Raw genomic sequence first — 20334 nt, forward strand, 5'->3', positions numbered from 1 at the left:
ACAATACATGCAAATAAATCATCCAACAAACAAGAAGAGATAATGAACACATGTATTAATAAAGTAAATATTAAATGCAAAGCGACGGCCCTTCCCTGTAGTCGGACATAAGGAACAAGACTTACAATTTAAGAAATAAACAAACCAAGGATACTACCATTTATACGCTTCCTATTAGTGTTCAGCTATCCCGGCCCCGCGCGTGCCCATTCTACGTATGTTTAGACAGAAATAAACCATTTTACTGAACTTCAATTAATTATTTCTGAAATATCTCTTGGTTGTTTTCATGTAATTTTGAACCGCCTCAAATACTTAACGCATTCACTTCATAGCATTGGCTGTCTATTCGAAAAAGTAATTTAAAGTAGATCTGCACGTTTGATAAACCATAATTAAAGGGTGATAAGTTCGTGTGTTGTTAAAAAGTTCACGTCTTTGTAAAACAAACAATGGGCAACGAAAAAAAAGAAATGTTCTGCATCTTCATACATATTTCCACAAGAGCATCGGGGATTATCGCGTAAATGATTGTGAAATATATTTGCATTCAAATTGCTGCACCTATTCCTAATTCTAGCGTGGTGGACCTGGGAAACAAGATTTCCTTGAGATAAACGAAGGAACTTTGACTGGTTTAAACTTTTCTTTGAGTTTACTTTTGGATGTTTGATCATAGAAGTATAAAATACATTTTTATAGCTCTTTAATTTGTTTGATGCAAGAAAAAATATTTTCAGTCAAACACACAGACACGCTATAATAAGACCCCAAATTGTAGTGGTTGTGTATGAACTAAGTTTCAATGATAAGTTCTGTAATACTATTATTTCATTGTGAAATTTGGGCGGTGAGCTCAATTGTGAATCCCATTTTCGCCCAGTACACCAATTTCGCCCTTGTTTCAGTTGGGCTTGTTGCAAGTGCATCAATTGAGTAGGTGATATGTTAATATTGTGATTATATTTAATAAGTACAATTTTTATCATGTTATTAATGTACTTTTGTTTTTTATGTCGGTCAATAGCTATATATACAGATATATACAGTAACTAATTTTGTCTAGACTTTAAATAAAATTTGTATCTGTATCTGAACCCCCACTTTTCTTTTGATTCTTTTTCAGCACTGAAAATACTCTTCAAGAAATTGTAGGTTAAAGACATTTCACATGGGTCCTGTCGTGTACAGCAGCCATTGGAAGTTTTCGTATTTAAAAAGACCAGTTATTTAGTGTGTTCATGCCTGAAATTCAGTTAGTTCCCTCTGACCTTCAGATCTCCTCATCTGAGTGACCTAAACGATCGTATTCAAGCGCTTTATTGACATGTGTTAATAAACAGGCAAAATAAACTGTTTTTATTTTGTTTCATAGTAAATTAAAGATACATAAATGACGGATTATAAAGAAGAACAACACCATGAACTTGAGGCGTTAGAGTCAATTTATCCGGATGAATTGAAAGGTATTAAAAAGGTCAAAATGCGGAATAAACAACTTTCGGATATAACCATATTTAGACATAAATTATGGGATTCTTGAAAACACATTTTTTTCAGAAATTGGGATTGAAATAATAATATGGCAATCTTCTGTTAAAACACTACTTGGAATAAGCTGTTCAGTGTCACCTTTACTAGTTGACATTATGAAAGAGGGTTTGTGCAAGGGGGTCTTTTTGGGCTAAAATGCCTTCCATATAGTCTTGCCCAGAGGGTCTGTCCAAGATGGGTACTGGAAACAGTTTGTCCAGGAAGGGTTCTTTTCGAGCAAAAATGCCTTCCATAGTTTTGTCCAGTGGGGTCTGGAAACGTCTTTTCGGTAAAAGTGCCTTCCATAGTCTTGTCCAGGGGGTTTGGAAATGGTTTGCCCAAGATGGTCTTTTCGGGTAAAAATGCCTTTCATAGTCTTGTCCAGTGGGTCTGTCCTAGGAGGTTTTGGAAATGGTTTGTACAAGCAAATCTTTTTGGGCAAAAATGCCTTCCATAGTCTTGTCCAGGGAGGTCTGACCGAAGGGGGTACTGGAAACAGTTTGTCCGAAGGGGGTACTGGAAACAGTTTGTCCAAGTGGGTCTTTTCGGGCAAAAAAGCCTTCCGTATCCTTGTCCAGGGGAGACTTTCAAAGCGAGGTTTTGGAACTGGTTCGTCCAGTGGGGGTCTTTTTGGGGCAAAAATGCCTTCCTTAGTCTTGTCCAGCGGGGTCTGTCCAACTTCCAAGGAGGGTTCTCTAAGGGGGTCTTTTTGGGGCAAAAATGCCTTCCATAGTCTTGATCAATGCTTTCTTTAGCTTTGTCCAGTGGGGTCTGTCCAAGCGGGGTTCTGGAACTGGTTTGTCCAGGGGGGTCTTTTTTGGGCTAAAATGACTTCCATAGTCTGGTCCACTGGGGTCTGTCTGAGTGGGGTTCTGGAAATGGTTTGTCCAAGGGGGTCTTTTTGGTAAAAAATACCTTCAATAGTCTTGTCCTGGGGGTCTGTCCCTGGGAGGTTCTGGAAATGGTTTGTCCAAGGAGATCTTTTCAGGCAAAAGTGCCTTCCATACAAATGTAGTCTTGTCCAAGAGGTTCTGGAAACAGTTTGTGTACAAGGGGGTCTTTTTCTGGGCAGAAATGCCTTCCATGGTCTTGTCCAGGGGGATCTGTCTGAGGGGAGTTCACTCTAACGTACATGTGGTTAATGTCATCAATATTGTGTTCTTGTCAAATCAGTTAATAGGTATTGGTATGAGGCATGTATCAAACGAAATGTCAGTACTGTAAATGACCCTAAGCTCTCTGAAAATGGCAATATACATGTACACTGCAGTGACCATGATTCGTCAAAGAAAGAACAGTGCTTATGACTCGTAATCAAAATGCATATTGTTTGAGCAGTTCGAAATTTTTCACCTGCATTTCTTGAGTATGCTAGCTTAAAGGGTAAGGAACAGAAGTTAAGTTGGAATGAAAGCTATTGTTTAGACAACAATAACACCTTAAGAATTTTTAAAATCAGATCATTCTTTTTTTATCATTTTAAAAGAAGGTTTCAAAATTTAGGAAAATGGCTGAGCAATGTGAGCATGGAGGCAAACATTTAAGTGTAAATAACATCAGTTATACGCTGCTGCATTATTATGTTTCCCCCCACTCTGGGGGAGACATATTGTTTTTGCCCTGTCCGTCTGTCTATACGTCACACTTCATTTCCGAGCAATAACTGGAGAACCATTTGACCTAGAACCTTCAAACTTCATTGGTTTGGAGACAACCCATTGTTTTTGGGGTCACTCCGTCAAAGGTCAAGGTCACAGGGGCCTGAACATGGAAAACCATTTCCGATCAATAACTTGAGAACCACTTGACCCAGAATGTTGAAACTTAATAGGATGATTGATCGTGTAAAGTAGATGATCCCTATTGATTTTGGGGTCACTCCATCGAAGGTCAAGGTCACAGGGACCTGAACATTCAAAACCATTTCCGATCAATAACTTGAGAACGACTTGACCCAGAATGTTGAAACTTCATAGGATGATTGGTCATGCAGATTAGATGACCCCTATTGATTTTGGGGTCACTCTGTTGAAGGTCAAGGTCACGGGCCTGAACATTGAAAACCATTTCCGGTCAGTAACTTGAAAACCACTTGACCCAGAATGTTGAAACTTAATAGGATGATTGGTCATGCAGAGTAGATGACCCCTATCGATTTTGGGGTCACTCTGTTAAAGGTCAAGGTCACAGGGACCTGAACATCGAAAACCATTTCCAATCAATAACCTCTCGACCCAGAATGTTGAAACTTCATAGGATGATTGTTCCTGCAGAGTAATGACCCCTATTTGTTTTTGGGGTCACTTCGTTAAAGGTCAAGGTCACAGAGGCCTGAACATTGATAACCATTTCCAAACAATAACTAGAGAAACTCTTGACCCAGAATGGTGAAACTTCATAGGATGATTGAACATGCAGAGTAGAGGACCCCTATCGATTTTGGCGTCACTCTGTTAAAGGTCAAGGTCACAGGAACCTGAACATGGAAAACAATTTCCGATCAATAACTTGAGAACCACTTGACCCAGAATGTTGAAACTTCATAGGATGATTGAACATGCAGAGTAGATGACCCCTATTGATTTTTGGGTCAGTCTATTAAAGGTCAAGGTCACAGGGGCCTGGTCATGTAAAGTCATTTCCGGAAAATAACTTGAGAACCACTTGACCTAGAATGTTGAAACTTAATAGGATGATTGGACATGCAGAGTAGATGACCCTTATTTACTTTGGGGTCACTTGATCAAAGGTCAAGGTCACAGGAGCCTGAACAGTGACTTAAGAATCACTAGGCCAAGAGTGTTGAAACTTAGCAGGATGACTGGACATGCCAAGTAGGTGATCCCTTTTGCAGCCAACCATCAGTGTCTCTTTGACTTTTGCTCCTGACCCCTATTGACTTCTTGCCTATACGACTTTGCATGTGGGGAGACATGCGCTTTTTTACAAAAGCATTTCTAGTTTAAATAGCAAAGAGTTTAAGATGTAAATCATCACAACTTAAGATGTAAATCATGACAATCTGGTTTGGAAAAAATGGAGAAATTCATTGTCAGAATTTTCAAATAATATGGCCGCCAATTTAATTTATTGAATATTAAGATGTTCACAAATGTTTAACTTTTAAGCCATTTTTGAAAATTCTTTGAATTTCTTAATAATTAAAGAAGTGCAAGCAGGCAAATTGAACATTAGAATAGCATTCAGTTTGCCTTTTCCTTTAAATTTGAACCCTGCTATAGACTCATTTCTTGAAATTGTAAAATTTTCCTGGAATAAACGAAGTAATAGTGCATTGAAATAATTATTTATAGAGCTTTTTAAGACTTCTGTACCAAAAATTGATAAAATGCACACTCCCTCTTTTCCCAAGAAAAATCCATCTACAAATTACTGGCCTACCATGCCATATGTACAGTTCAGGCCCAGCTTGTTTTACTTTTAAGATGATATTGGAAAAGAAAAACAAATTTATACCGGTAGGTATCACTTTATCCCAGTGACTATATTTACCTTTTATTTCAGTTATTGAGACCTCACCATATGCTGTCTTTGAACTTCGTATGGCATCTCAGAAGTCTGAGCACGGTGATGATGATGAAGAAGGTAAACATTTTACTTTGCACACCAACACATGAGTTTGAAAAGATGGGCATCACTTTGCTTATAGTGAAAGTGTTCTGTTTTTTTTCAAACGATTGTCCTTTCTAGTGAACTTGTACAGTCTTTAATCTGAAACTCAGAGCAACACTTATTTACCAGTGCTTTAATGATACAATAAAATTTGCATAAATTTTCAGATGTTCTGATCTAAAATTATGAACATAAATTAATCTACAGAACTTTTCAAATGTTTTGACATTTGTGGTTAGAAAAAAGGTTAAGTATCTAGTCAGTTACATTTCTGTTGGTAGACAAGTTTATAAAACTAGTCATTTTTCAATAGTTGAATTCAGTAAAATTCAATGGATTTCCTGTTGAAACTTTTTTGAGAGAAATTTGAAAAAAAAAACAGCAAAAAAAAAACTAGCCTAATTTAAAACATGCCACTTTTTAAGGAAAGCATATATATTGTTGTCATTTAAGTATATAAAATTTTTGGATTTGCTGTTTTAAAGCATACAGTAATTTTGGCAAAAGATGCAGTTTAAGCCTAGAGAGTAAGAACCATAAGTTGCAGGCATTCCAAAAAAGTGCAACATTATGTTTTTGTCATTTTTGACTGTTTACAGATTCAGACACTGTCTTGGGTAATTGAAAATATTATTCTATAAAATTATTGAATTATGAAATTGTTAAGACCTGTATTTTTAATGTGATAGCATTGGTGACAGTGAGGTTTGCTTACACTGAGAAATACCCAGATGAAGTCCCAGTTGTGGAAATCACAGAATCGGAAAATCTGGAAGATGATCAACTCAATGAACTGTTAAACATGCTTCACACACAGGTGAGTCATAAAGACATTAATTCAGGGGTGATAAAACTCTGGATTAATCTGGAAATCCAGATTTGAAGGCTCTGAGGTCCAGATTTGAGATCAATTTGAATCACCAGAATTAAATTCCACTGAAGAAAAGTTCTGATTAAGTTTTTGTTCAAAAGTTGAAATCCATGAATTAATATCTCCTCAAAATAGCTATTTTGACCAGAAACACGAAATTTCTTGCCCACAAAATGAAATGAGCCGTTCTCCAGCAAAACCGGGCTTAATGACATTTTTTTCGATTTTTAGGTTTTGACATTTTCCAATTTATCAAGCTTTAACAAGTATGACTGTGAAAACCGTTTTATTCTATGTAAATAAGTTTTTTATTTATAGAGTTTTAAAGTTACATGGTGCTATGCGCAGGAACGTCAAAAATGCGCTGTTATGACGTCGTGATAACGTCGTAAAGAGCTTTATAAAATGTGTTTCGGTGTCAGTTATAATTACTATTCAACATTATTCTGCAGGCTATAACTATAGGAGAAAACATTTCTTCTGTCAAAATAAACGTCTTATTCAGTATAAAATACATATATGGTAATTCGTCTTTCGTTTTGATATACATGTAGATCTAGTGATCATTGCGATCTTAAAGTAACTAACCCACAGTTTTCCAAGATTTTTTCAACATATTCATTTTCACCAAGTTTGAATAAAATGAATATGTAACATTGAAAAAATGATAAAGTTGGTGAAAAGAAGAAGTAAATATCCGTAAAAACACAAAAATAATGTATTTGTTTACATTATTTGAAAAGCGTTGCAACGGTTTACTACTGTTTTCACAATATATTTTGTCATTCATAAGGACATCTTTGACAAATTCATATCTCAATTAGTTTGTGCCACTAGCAACTTTCAGAATAAACACATACTGATTTTTGAAAGAAAAATATTTTCGTCAAAAATGTGTGGGTTAGTCCCTTTCAAAACATGGGAGTAAAACTAATTGTATATAAAATTCTTGAGTCTCATCGATTTTGCCCTTTCAAGAAAGAAACAATGTCTGTCTAGTTTCACATCTATTTAACATTATATTTAAACATATTGTTATAATAACAACGTAAATATAACAGCAAAAATTAATGTTGATCCGGGTCCACGCTGGTCGCAAAGCCTCGAAGATTCCCGAAGGCAAATTTTTCCGTGACGCGGCTCATATATATTCCAATTCAAGTGTCTACAAATGTCAAACAACTACTGATCACTAGGCGCTGGGCACGTGCTATCCTGGTGCATTGGGCGTACATAAGGTCTGACGGCCTTATAAAGGTAATCCTGGCGTTCTCGTGTAAGTCCATGGGCAGGGATAACTGTTGGTAAGTCGTCTGCTGGAAATACACGATCCTGAGACCGCAGCACGTTTACAGTCGTTTCATCTGTGTCTCTGTTCTCTTTCACAGTTACTACACCAGGTTTGTCAGAAGACATCTTGAAGTACTGGTACTTCCTGCATGAAGAAGAAAATGAAGTAGTCATCGAAAACAAATAATGCTTTGCTTTTTATATGTATACAGCTTTGCAATAAATTACTTATTCTGTAACGCACTCTTGTGCGACGTGATTACCATTACCTAGCATTTTTGGACAAAATCAGTACAAATTATTTTTTTTGCAAAATAAGCATTTCGTTGATACAGCTTGCTTCTATGGACACAAGTGGCTCTGTAAAATATCATAGCTACCTTATCCCACGCATTGGTTTGATAACAGGTCCCAAGAACGATTTCCAGTCACGCCATTGCCAAGCAGGATATCGAACAGCTTCATTTGTAGCAGACGACATATCAACAACGTGTTGCAACTGAACAAGGGAATCACAATCGGTGCGCCGGTAAAGCTTCTTTAAAGAAGCAAATCCGCTGTCAACAAGGCAGCGTGCATGGCCAGGAATCTGCATATGGTATTCGATCTCCTGGTGTCTTCCTGTCATGACACGCCACATGAAATATCCAATCACATACTGATTCTTGTTCTGGCCTGGAAATAATAAAGCATGGAAATAAGTTTTTATTTGCATTAATGCACGTTTGCTTAAGGCTTCAACGGTTGAACAGAATGTTATTTTTAGTAATGCAAATCATTAATTATTAATGAAAGTCAATTTGGTATGTTCAAAACTTAAATTGCAACATCAATTACCGTGAATACGGTGGCACAGAGGTGACATAGATGTTTTTTTTTATATTAATACGTGCGCACGTAATAACTAATACGTGCGCACGTACTAGAACAAAACACATCATCGTACATACTATAAAAAACATCTTCGTACGTATAAAGTAATACGTGCGCACGTACTAGTACAAAAAATATCATCGCACATACTATAAAAAACATCTTAGTACGTATAAGTAATACGTGCGCACGTACTAGTATAAAAAACATTGTCGTACGTATAAAGTAATACGTGCGCAAATAAAAGGTTTTACGTGCGCACGTATTAGTTTATGCGTAGGTAGATGTTTTTTATAAACTAGTAAGTGCGCACGTAAAACATTTTACGTGCGCACGTATTACTTCATACGTACGAAGATGTTTTTTATAGTATGTGCGATGATGCTTTTTGTACTAGTACGTGCGCACGTATTACTTTATACGTACGAAGATGTTTTTTATAGTATGTGCGATGATGCTTTTTGTACTAGTACGTGCGCACGTATTACTTTATACGTACGTAGATGTTTTTTTTATAGTATGTGCGATGATGCTTTTGTACTAGTACGTGCGCACGTATTACTTTATACGTACGTAGATGTTTTTTTATAGTATGTGCGATGATTTTTTTTTGTAATAGTACGTGCGCACGTATTACTTGTTACGTACGAAGATGTTTTTTATAGTATGTGCGATGATGTTTTTTGTACTAGTACGTGCGCACGTATTAGTTATTACGTAATCACGTATCAATATAAAAAACATCTATGTCACCTCTGTGCCACCGTACGTGAATAAAGCATTATCAATCTAATTAGTATAGCTTTATAAGACCTAAGTGAATCATTGAAAACTGTAGCTCACTGTTTATTGAAAAGTGGTTATAAACTTTTTCTTCACATAGATTTAAATGCGTTTATTCCTTTAATATTGTTTTATTATTACCGATATTCGCGTTCTGATATGTAAAACAATCTTACCTGGACAATTATCAGCATGTATGGCACACTTTGTTTCCCCAGTACTGTACGAGTTCATGGCATCATCTATCATGGATATAACTGCATTCGGCCCATGTGTTGACGTTCCATCTTTCCCAATAGTTTCATTTTCATCTATTAGAAAGTTCAACTGTTTAGGCATTCCATCGATCCGAAAACCAAAAAACTGCACTTTTCTCAGAGTGAGAAAATACAAGGGGCCCATTTGTCTGGAATGGTGAGGGATACTAACATTCTGGCAAAAGTCAAACGTGTAATGTACGTACTTTTCCAGGTTTTCATTTTGGTAGGACTCTTTTGCCATTTTAATGCAGTCATTATAGACTTGCCTCTCTTTTTGTGCATATATCACATGGTTCTGAAAGTTGCTTGTTGATTGTATCTTTTCCTCCTCCGTAACTGAATCCACAATGGCCTTTCTCATCTTTTCACACGTGGCACACACGTCATCTCGTGGAGTAGCAATCCTAATATGTGGCAAACAATGTGTCCATATATTACAAAACGTGGAATACTTCACAGAACGACAGGGTGGTTCTAACTGCGCGCACATGTTCACATATTTTTCATGTAAATTCATCTTTGTTGTTTCACTTGTAAGATAAATTGGTGCTATATTGTCGCCACCTCGTGGTGCTGCAGGCTGTGGCATACCATAGTCATCTGCATAATTAGATACAAATTGCACCAATCTTTTAATGTCCTCAAAAACGAGTGATTTTGCCGTTTTCCTTCCAGTATTTCCGTGTATCCTTGGAGCAACACCATTCTTATTTACATGTGTCATAATGTTCTGTAGACTGTGTTTTCCAATGTCAAAAACAAGCATAAAAGTCTTTCTACACACAAACTTGCCTTGGAATTTGAAGTCATGTCTAAATCTAACACGTTTCCTCCCTTTCTTTGTGTTTTCTTTGTCTCTGCTATCAGCCAATGTTGCCATTATGTACATTTCCTTATCTTGTTTTTCCATTTCTCTAATATTTAGAATGTGTCCGTGCAACTCATCTATTTCAAAACAGGCATGACAGTTTCTTTGGCAACCGCAACCAACTGACTTAAATTGTCTTACCCTAATCAAATCCGGGTCAGCTTGAGCCAACGATGGCGATGTCCTATTTTCATCGTTCTCGTTGCTAGATTCCTCACTTTCATCCGAATGGCTAGCTGGTAAACTATCCAGATACTGCCTTACTCTTTGGTCAACATCTGCTACACGGCCCAACTCAATATGTTCATCGAAATCACTTTCCTCTTCATCACTGTAATCACTCATCTGTGAGACACAAGGGGTAGCACTCGGGGTCCGCCCAAAATGTTCGGAAAACAAACTCTCCAGCTCCTGAAAATGATTGAATATATTTCAATGTGTTTTATTTCTTGGGACAAAAGTGATAATTTGGTGCAATAAGCAAGGAATTGTAAATCAATCTAGTCGCAATCTTTATTTCTCTTCTACTGTATCGATCAAGAATTTGATGCAAGATTTATAACTCACCATAATACTGTTTTCCTATATATAGAGTTATAGTGCTTATAGAGAAATGTAATTTCGGATGATAAAAGAATGACTTCAATTTAGATTCTAAATGACGAGCCAATCTATATCCAAAAATGGTAAATTATTTAAATTCATTCATTGAGTTTTTTTTTTTTTAAAGTTCTCGTTCTAGAAAGTCAATTTTTCGAATAATAGAAATATCGTAATTTTATTGAGTAAAAAAAAAAAGAATTAAAACAAATTCCTCTTTCAGGTTTCGAACCCACGCCTGTCTGACTACCAAAAGAAACAGTAATTACAAGCGCCTTAGACCGCTCGGCCATTGACTCAGTAGATGCCATGCAACTGATTTTTATTGTATATAACCATAATATATCGTAAGGCAGCTACGGCCCGCTTAAATTTTTGCTTTTTACATTTTTTATTTATTTTTTGTATGTTTGCCGTGCCAATTGATCTCAACAACATATAAGCTGGTGTCTTTGTATGAAAAATAAATCTCTCAAATTGCATCGAGCGTTTAACGGAAACTTGACGATGCAATTTATATAGTGGGTGGGGACACCGGGAATCGTAGAAATCTGATGTAGATCGAGATGCTTTACGCTAAATCATGAGAAAAAAACTCTAAATAGATATATCTAGCGGGACAAAATTATATTTTCTTCCTTTCTTATGTCTTCATCTTTGAACTTTTTGTCGGGTTTTCTGATACCGACTTTCTGAGGTCACTTCTGTCTCAAAAGTAAACAAATGTAAACACATTTCTAAAATGCACAAAGCAATGCACAAATCATTATTAGTGAACTATTGGTTTAGAAGAAAACTCTTACCTCTAACTCCTCATCCATATTTAATTATCATTAACTAGATCTATCCAAAAACAAGAAAACAATCGATTTAATTTACACACGTGTTGTTTGTAAACTTTCTGAAAAGTTGATGACGCACTGTGTTGATGACGTCAACCTTTAAACTGGAATTTCCAAATAACGTCACGAACGTCAATAAGCCCGGTTTTGCTGGAGAACGGTCCAAATGATGGTGTAATACGATGTATGTTACCTTTATGACAGGCTGAGGAGAACTTGGGAATGGCGATGGTGTTCACCTTGGTGTCTGCTGTGCAGGAGGAACTTACCACTCTGATCGAACAGAGCAAACAAAGAAGATTAGATGCCGAGGAGAAACGTAAACAGGAGGAGGAAGAATTAGAAAGGGTTTGTACACATCCAGTGTTAGGCTCTTATTATGTTGCATTAAAGAATTCCTGTAGGAAAGTTAGGGGGTTTTAACCCTATGTAGAAATGGCTTTTTGTAAGGTAGGTTGTTTGAGTTTTCAAGAAAATAACTGTGCCTATCATAGATTGTTTAAGGTTTCACGAAACTGTGCATATCCTTCCATTTATGATCACATTTAGTTTGGTTCACAGTTGATTAAGTCAGTGTTAATTATTTCTTTGCATTATATTGAATAAATGAATTGACGAATCACACAAGTATTTCTTATGGTTATCCAGGGTCAAAGGGACTTCGTCTAGTGACATAGTTATGACCCATCATCAGGGAATCCTATGTAAAAATGCATCTATGAAGATTCATGTGTGGAAAATGTTACCAGTACTGTTTTTAGCCCACCATCATCAGATGGTGGGCTATTCAAATCACTCAGCGTCCGTCGTCAGTCCATCATTCCGTCCGTCCGTCCTTCCGTTAACAATTTCTCGTTATCGCATCTCCTCAGAAACTACCAGGGGGATTTTGACAAAACTTTGTCAGAATGATGTATTGTTACCCTAGTTGTGTCCCGCTGAAAATCAGACTGGTTCAACAATTTTTAGCTCACCTGTCACAAAGTGACAAGGTGAGCTTTTGTGATCGCGCAGCGTCCGTCGTCCGTGCGTGCGTGCGTAAACTTTTGCTTGTGACCACTCTAGAGGTCACATTTTTCATGGGATCTTTATGAAAGTTGGTCAGAATGTTCACATTGATGATTTCTAGGTCAGGTTTAAAACTGGGTCACGTGCGGCCAAAAACTAGGTCAGTAGGTCTAAAAATAGAAAAACCTTGTGACCTCTCTAGAGGCCAAATTTTTCACAATATCTTCATGAAAATTGGTCAGAATGTTCACCTTGATGATATCTAGGTCAAGTACGAAACTGGGTCACGTGCCATCAAAAACTAGGTCAGTAGGTCAAATAATAGAAAAACCTTGTGACCTCTCTAAAGGCCATATTTTTCATGGGATCTGTATGGAAGTTGGTCTGAATGTTCATCTTGATGATATCTAGATCAAGTTCGAAACTGGGTCATGTGCGGTCAAAAACTAGGTCAGTAGGTCTAAAAATAGAAAATCCTTGTGACCTCTCTAGAGGCCATACTTGTGAATGGATCTTCATAAAAATTTGTCAGAATGTTCATCTTGATGTGATTACTATACACAGCAGTAATATGATCAGCATTAGGACAAATTTATGTGTAATAAAAATTATATGAACTGCAAAGTACATGATTGTATAAGTTAACAAAAACAAAGTTTGATTATAACACATTAATTTTGTAGACTGTATTACTGCTTATAATTAAAAGTGATAAAGATACAAATGTTACACTTAAAAGTATATGTGGTTAAACTTGCTAAAAAGTCAGCCCTCATAAGCCCCTCACAAGCACACCCGTTTGGCTACCGCACGCTTCCAGCTATCCCTTAATTTTTTTCTGGGGAGAACCCTGTGGATCTTCATAAAAATTTGTCAGAATGTTCAACTTAATGATATCTAGGTCAAGTTAGAAAGTGGACCACGTGCTGTCATAAAGTAGGTCAGTAGGTCAAATAATAAAAAAACCTTTTGACCTCTATAGAGGCCATACTTTTCATGGGATCTGTATGAAAGTTGTTCTGAATGCTCATCTTGATGATATCTTTGTCAAGTTTGAAATTGAGTCAACTGTGGTCAAAAACTAGGTCAGTAGGTCTAAAATTAGATAAACCTTATGACCTCACTAGAGGCCATATTTTTCAATGGATCTTCATGAAAATTGGTGGGAATGTTCACCTTGATGATATCTAGGTCAGTTTGTAAACTGGGTCACGTGCAGTCAAGAAATAGGTCAGTAGGTCAAATAGTAGAAAAACCTTGTGACCTCTCTAAAGGCCATATTTTTCATGGGATCTGTATGAAAGTTGGTCTGAATGTTCATCTTGATGATATCTAGATCAAGTTCGAAACTGGGTCATGTGTGGTCAAAAACTATGTCAGTAGGTCTAAAAATAGAAAAACCTTGTGACCTCTCTAGAGGCCATACTTGTGAATGGATCTTCATAAAAATTTGTCAGAATGTTCATCTTGATGATATCTAGGTCAAGTTAGAAAGTGGACCACGTGCTGTCATAAAGTAGGTCAGTAGGTCAAATAATAAAAAAACCTTTTGACCTCTATAGAGGCCATACTTTTCATGGGATCTGTATGAAAGTTGTTCTGAATGTTCATCTTGATGATATCTTTGTCAAGTTTGAAATTGGGTCAACTGTGGTCAAAAACTAGGTGTGACCTCTCTAGAAGCCATATTTTTCAATGGATCTTCAAATAATAAAAAAACCTTTTGACCTCTATAGAGGCCATACTTTTCATGGGATCTGTATGAAAGTTGTTCTGAATGCTCATCTTGATGATATCTTTGTCAAGTTTGAAATTGGGTCAACTGTGGTCAAAAACTAGGTCAGTAGGTCTAAAATTAGAAAAACCTTGTGACCTCACTAGAAGCCATATTTTTCAATGGATCTTCATGAAAATTGGTGGGAATGTTCACCTTGATGATATCTAGGTCAGTTTGTAAACTGGGTCACGTGCAGTCAAGAACTAGGCCAGTAGGTATAAAAATAGAAAAACCTTGTGACATCTCTAGAGACCATATTTTTCAATAGATCTTCATGAAAATTCTTGAGAATTTTTACTGTGATAATATCTAGATCAAGTTCAAAACAGGGTCATGTACCTTTGAAAACTAGGTCAATAGGTCAAATAATAGAAAAAAACCTTGTGACCTCTCTAGAGGCCATATTTTTCAATGGATCTTCATGAAAATTAGTCAGAATTTTTATCTTGATGATATCTAGGTCAAGTTCAGAACTGGGTCACATGAGCTCAAAAACTAGGTCACTATGTCAAATAATAGAAAAAACAACGTCATACTCGAAACTGGGTCATGTGGGAACAGGTGAGCGATTCAGGACCATCATGGTCCTCTTGTTTAGTAAGTTATGGCCCTTTGTTTATTTCTATAATTTACATAGATCTATATAGGGAAAAACTTTGAAAATCTTCTTGCCCAAAACCACAGAGCCTAGGGCTTTGATATTTGGTATGAAGCATCATCTAGTGGTCCTCTACCAAGATGATTCAAATTATTTCCCTGGGGTCTAATATGGCCCCGCCCCGGGGGTCACATGGTTTATATAGACTTATATAGGGAAAAACTTTAAAAAACCTCGTCCAAATCCACAGGGCCTAGGGCTTTGATATTTTGTATGTGACATCATCTAGTGGTCTTCTACTAAGATTGTTCAAATTATCCCCCTAGGTTCATATATGGCCCCGCCCCGGGGGTCACATGGTTTACATAGACTTATATAGGGAAAAACTTTGAAAATCTTCTTGTCCAAACCACAAAGCCTAGGGCTTTGATATTTGTAATGTAGCATCATCTAGAGGTTCTCTACCAAGTTTGTTAAAATTATCCCCCTAGGGTCAAATATGGCTCCGCCCTGGGGGTCAAATGGTTCATATAGACTTATATAGGGAAAAGCTTTTAAAAACTTCTTGTCAATAACCTACAACATTCAGATTTGGACCACATGTATGGTTTTGAGTTGCAAGATGAATCTTGACATGAGTTGACCTTGATTTTGACCTAGTGACCTACTTTCACATTTCTGTAGCTACAACCTTCAAATTTGGACCACATGCATAGTTTTGTGCACTGAAAGAAACTTTGACCTTGACATTGACCTAGTGACCTACTTTCACATTTTTGAAGGTACAGGCTTCAAATTTGGACCACATGCATAATTTCGTGTTCCGAAATGATATATAACGTTGATTTTGACCCAGTGACCTACTTCCACATTTCTCAAGCTACAGCCTTCAAATTTGGACCACATTCATGGTTTTATGTACCGAAACAAACTTTGACCTTTACATTGACGTAGTGACTTACTTTCACATTTTTGAAGGTACAGGCTTCAAATTTGGACCACATGCATAGTTCTGTATTCTGAAATAAAATTTGACCTTGATTTTGACCTAGTGACCTACTTTCACATTTCTCAAGCTACAGCCTTCAAATTTGAACCACATGCATGGTTTTGTGTACAGAAACAAACTTTGACCTTTACATTGACCTAGTGACCTACTTTCACATTTTTGAAGGTACAGGCTTCAAATTTGGACCACATGCATAGTTTTGTATTCCGAAATAAAATTTGACCCTGATTTTGACCTAGTGACCTACTTTCACATTTCTTAAGCTACAGCCTTCAAATTTGGACCATTTGCATAGTTTTGTGTACCGAAATGAACTTTGACTTTAAGATTGACCTAGTGACCTACTTTCACATTTCTGTAGCTACAGGCTTATGAGACTAGTGAATAGTTGGATGCTTTCAGTTTCCCTGTTTAGCCTTATTTCATGGCAGGTAACTAATGCCACCTTGGTTATATATTCAATTAATGTGAATAGTCTTGTTTCAAATTAACAGTTATTTCAAAAATATCTGCAGCATCATGTTGTATTCAAACTTATTTTCTTTAAATTTAATTCAGCATTCTCTTTTTACAGAAAAAGTTTGAAGGTACCCGTGTGACGATAGAAAATTTTCTGGCTTGGAAGACCAAATTTGATGCTGAAATGGCTGAACTTTGCAAACAGAAGAATGACAACGAGACTGCAAAATCAAAATTAACAGGTAAACCATGGCAAGCTTAATGTTATTTGTACTTATTAATCTTTAAATAAGATGCAAGACTATAAGAAGGTAGCTGCACGCCTTTGTAAATAGGAATGACGGAATTGCTTCTGATCTGTTCCCAAAGTCTTATACTAGAAACATTTATGGCTCCTCAAATATTTTCAAAACAAAGTTGTTTTGTTTTTATACCTGTCTTTAGAGATATATTGTTTCGCGCATGTCCATTGGTCAGTCTGTTGGTCTGTAGACCATATCAATTCCAGTCAACAACAGGAGAAGTGTTGGACCTTCAGCTATCAGACTTAACATTAGAATTGTTGCTGTTCCTGGGGTCGCAGTGAAACTGAAAATGCTTTCTTATCAAAAACTGACATCAGACATCATAGCATGATTGCTTTTGGTTAGTTAATGACATGTCATTTATGAATTTAGTAGGTCAAGGTTGCAGTTACCTTTAAACTGGAAACAGTTTCCAATCAATAACTAAGGGTCAGTAAGTCAAAGTTCAAGGTCACAGTTATTTGAGACTGAGAACAGTTTCTGATTATTAACAAAAGAACTTTAGCCTACTGCTGTTAAACGTCATAGGATGATTGGTTGTGGTCAGTAGATGACTGCTTTTTGTCCCGCCCACTTTTAGTGTAAGTGAGACTTAATTATCCAAAGTCCGGTGGTGGTGATGACTTCAATAAATGGGTATAACTAAAAAACATTAAAATATATTTCTTTTAAACCTTGTAAGATGATTTAGAAACTAATGTTACACCCCCATGATGAGTCCTGGCCCCCTAGTGACCTTGACCTTTTAGAAATTATCATTTTTTAGAATTTTTTACACCTTTGAATATTCACAAAAATGATAATTTCTCAAAAAGCGTTACATATATTGCTGTGAAACCTTGTAGGATGGTTCAGAAACTCATTTTACACCCCCACGGTGAGTCCTTGTGCACCTCCTCTTATCAAAATTATAATTTTTGCTTTAGTGTTAAAAATGTAATGTGAGTATAAAACCTTCTAGCTTGAGTCGAATTGCTTGGACTCGGGCGAGACACTTTCTGGTGGTGGCCTTGACAATGTGTTCTTTTGGTCAGTTAGTTAAATTTCAAGGTCACTGTTGCTTCGATACTGAACACATTTTCCAAGCAATAGCTGAAAACTGACTGGACAATGATATTTTAGTCAGTTTATGATCCCTGTTGATTTTGGGTTATAAGGTCAAAGGTCAAGGTCACAGCATACTTTAAACTTAAAACTACGTGTTACCTCAGATCAAATTATCAATCACCATGGATTTATATGTGTGTAACAGACATATCTTGTTTGATTTGTAGTTTCTAAGAAGAGAAAATGTTAAGCATTTGTCATCAAGTGAACAATCTAAGTTTTATGCTTTCTTTCTTAACTTATGTTGGAAAATTTGCAAGTCATTTGTTATTATTGCATTAACATGTTGATTTTTCAGTAAGAATTTCAGCAGGTTGGTGAAGGTATTACATCATTACAATGTATTGTTCTTATTTTTTGCAGGAAAAGAATTATTTTTAAAGGATGCTTCTATGATGGAATCAGATGTACAATTTTTACAACAAGGTTTGTATATGTGGTTGTTTTACAAACATTAAGATTGTTACAAATGTCAGTCATATCGGAAGATTCCCATTATCTTTTCTTGATTTGAAGACAATCTTGATGGCAGACTGATTTTTCTTTTAAATTTTATTATAATATCTGCCTGTCCAGTTAAATCATTTCCAAGCATGTAAGATTTTATGGCTGTAAAGCATGAAGGTCTCAGAAGCTACATTGGGTCATTTTACAACATGTACCTGCCAAGTTACAACACTGGTATTGAATCATCCTTCTATAGTAGAGTGCAGTAAATGTATATTTACTAGTTTCTGAAATAAAAACTTTGCACATGCATGCAGATGTAAGGTATCTTCACTAATTGTAAAGATTTATTGTGAAATCATATTAATAACTTTTCGGGGGTATCATACCTTCAGGTTTGTTGCAAGTGAAAAGGGAAAATAGTTTTAAAGCAGTTTTCATTCAGCTAAAAATTCAATATATCTCTACTCTGAGATTCAGATCTGAAATTCTTGGCATGTGCAATATTCGCCATGATAATTTTATTTAAGACACCTGCATTGGAAGTCTATCTATCTTTGTTTTAATGTAAACCTTAGTATCTATGGGTATAGATTTGTACATCTAGAATCTGATACTGGTACGGATACGAACCACTAAACAAGACTGTAGAGGATTGTCTAGGAGTATGGGCTTTCCTTTTTCAGGGATTATGGCATAATTAAATGATTTTCATCTTGTAAAGTTTGTTTTTATCAATTAATTTGGGATTTGGGGTGTGTTCTCTTAAACCCGATCACACTATATGAAATAATGTACGAAATATTATTAAAATCTAAAAAACAAAAGGGATTTGTTTTAACATAATTTGACATCATTTTGTGGGGTCTATATGTGGGATGTATCTGAAGTTCATCAGTTATTTTCATTTTGAAAGAAAATAGACAATCGAATGAGTGCTGATAGACTGAACTTATTTGATAATTCAATTGCAACAAAATGAAATAATTATAAAACCCAATATGGTAAGAGGAGGTTGTATCCCTAGACAATCATCTACAGGTAAGTCTTCAGGTACGAATCCATACCTCTAGAGATTCTAAAGGTGTGGGCACTTTCCTTTCATAATTATAGTTGTCTGTTACATGCAGAGAGTATTCTTTAAATACACAAGAATAAAATTTTTCTGCAGTGAATACCTGAATTACTACGGTAAAAGGCATTCCATCTAACAAAGATTAACAATTATTCCTATGGACACTTCTATTGACTATTTCAGAAGGAGAATCAGTGGAAGTTGATGAGTCATTGTTCCAGGATATGGATGACCTTGACCTTGCTGATGAAGATGATGAACTAGCTGGTGTTGATGATTAGATGCAATAAATTATATATTTTTCCTTTTAATAGCTTTGTTTTATATGTTTCTTTCATTCATCTAGTATACCTTAGCACAATCTTTACAAGCTCGTGCCCGCTCGTGATGAAATAATGCACGGAGGGGCACCTGGGGTCTTCCTCCACCATCAAAACTGGAAAGTCGCCATATGACCTATAATCGTGTCGGTGCGACGTTAAACCCAATAAAATGAAAATAAATCACTTCAGACAGACAGACAGATTTTGAAATGTGTGAGCACGCAGAGTTTTAACCCAAATGGTACACCACAGTTGCCTTATAATACTGCTCTCGGTTGAGTATCAGTCTGATTAAAATCATGTCCTCAATAACGCCACGCTTCGTGTACAAGAAGATCGAGATTTTAATCAGGTTTGGTTGAGTATATGCTAGACTAAAAGCCTGTTTAGATCAACTTCGAATCGATCGACGAAAATCGGGATCGATCCCTCTACGGTAACATGCGATATATACCGAATGAAATATACTATCGAATTAAATAATATGTCCTTCCGGCACGTGCACAGAGTGTCTGACTTCAGATTTTTTTTGGAAGAATACGCCTTTTCCTTGTGCGTAATAAGCGTCCACATAACTTGTCCGAACCGCAACGTCTTCACATCAGTACAAATATGTGCAGTATTGTTTTTTTATTCTAAAATCTACCTTTAAATTGATACAAACACATATTTC

General features: G+C 36.3%; 3 protein-coding genes across 3 annotated transcripts in view; 1 reads left to right on the plus strand and 2 right to left on the minus strand.

The window, feature by feature from the left end:
* Positions 1 to 20334, minus strand: part of LOC123552185 (arginine/serine-rich protein PNISR-like) — a 151134-nt gene that overhangs the window by 90727 nt on the left and 40073 nt on the right. The window lies entirely within an intron of this gene.
* Positions 1281 to 19649, plus strand: LOC123552189 (RWD domain-containing protein 1-like). Its single transcript, XM_045341651.2, has 7 exons — positions 1281 to 1466; positions 5059 to 5139; positions 5856 to 5983; positions 11758 to 11901; positions 16520 to 16646; positions 18180 to 18242; positions 19522 to 19649. Exons 1-7 carry the CDS (start codon positions 1394 to 1396, stop codon positions 19617 to 19619), a joined length of 714 nt encoding a protein of 237 aa, XP_045197586.2. The 5' UTR covers positions 1281 to 1393; the 3' UTR covers positions 19620 to 19649.
* Positions 7032 to 11739, minus strand: LOC123552188 (uncharacterized). Its single transcript, XM_045341650.2, has 4 exons — positions 11515 to 11739; positions 9160 to 10522; positions 7708 to 8002; positions 7032 to 7472 (listed from the first exon to the last, which is right to left on the minus strand). The coding sequence occupies exons 1-4, from the start codon at positions 11530 to 11532 to the stop codon at positions 7220 to 7222; spliced, it is 1929 nt and encodes a 642-aa protein (XP_045197585.2). The 5' UTR covers positions 11533 to 11739; the 3' UTR covers positions 7032 to 7219.

Source organism: Mercenaria mercenaria, chromosome 4 (genome assembly GCF_021730395.1).
Source record: "Mercenaria mercenaria strain notata chromosome 4, MADL_Memer_1, whole genome shotgun sequence".
Classification (NCBI taxonomy): Eukaryota; Metazoa; Mollusca; class Bivalvia; order Venerida; family Veneridae; genus Mercenaria; species Mercenaria mercenaria.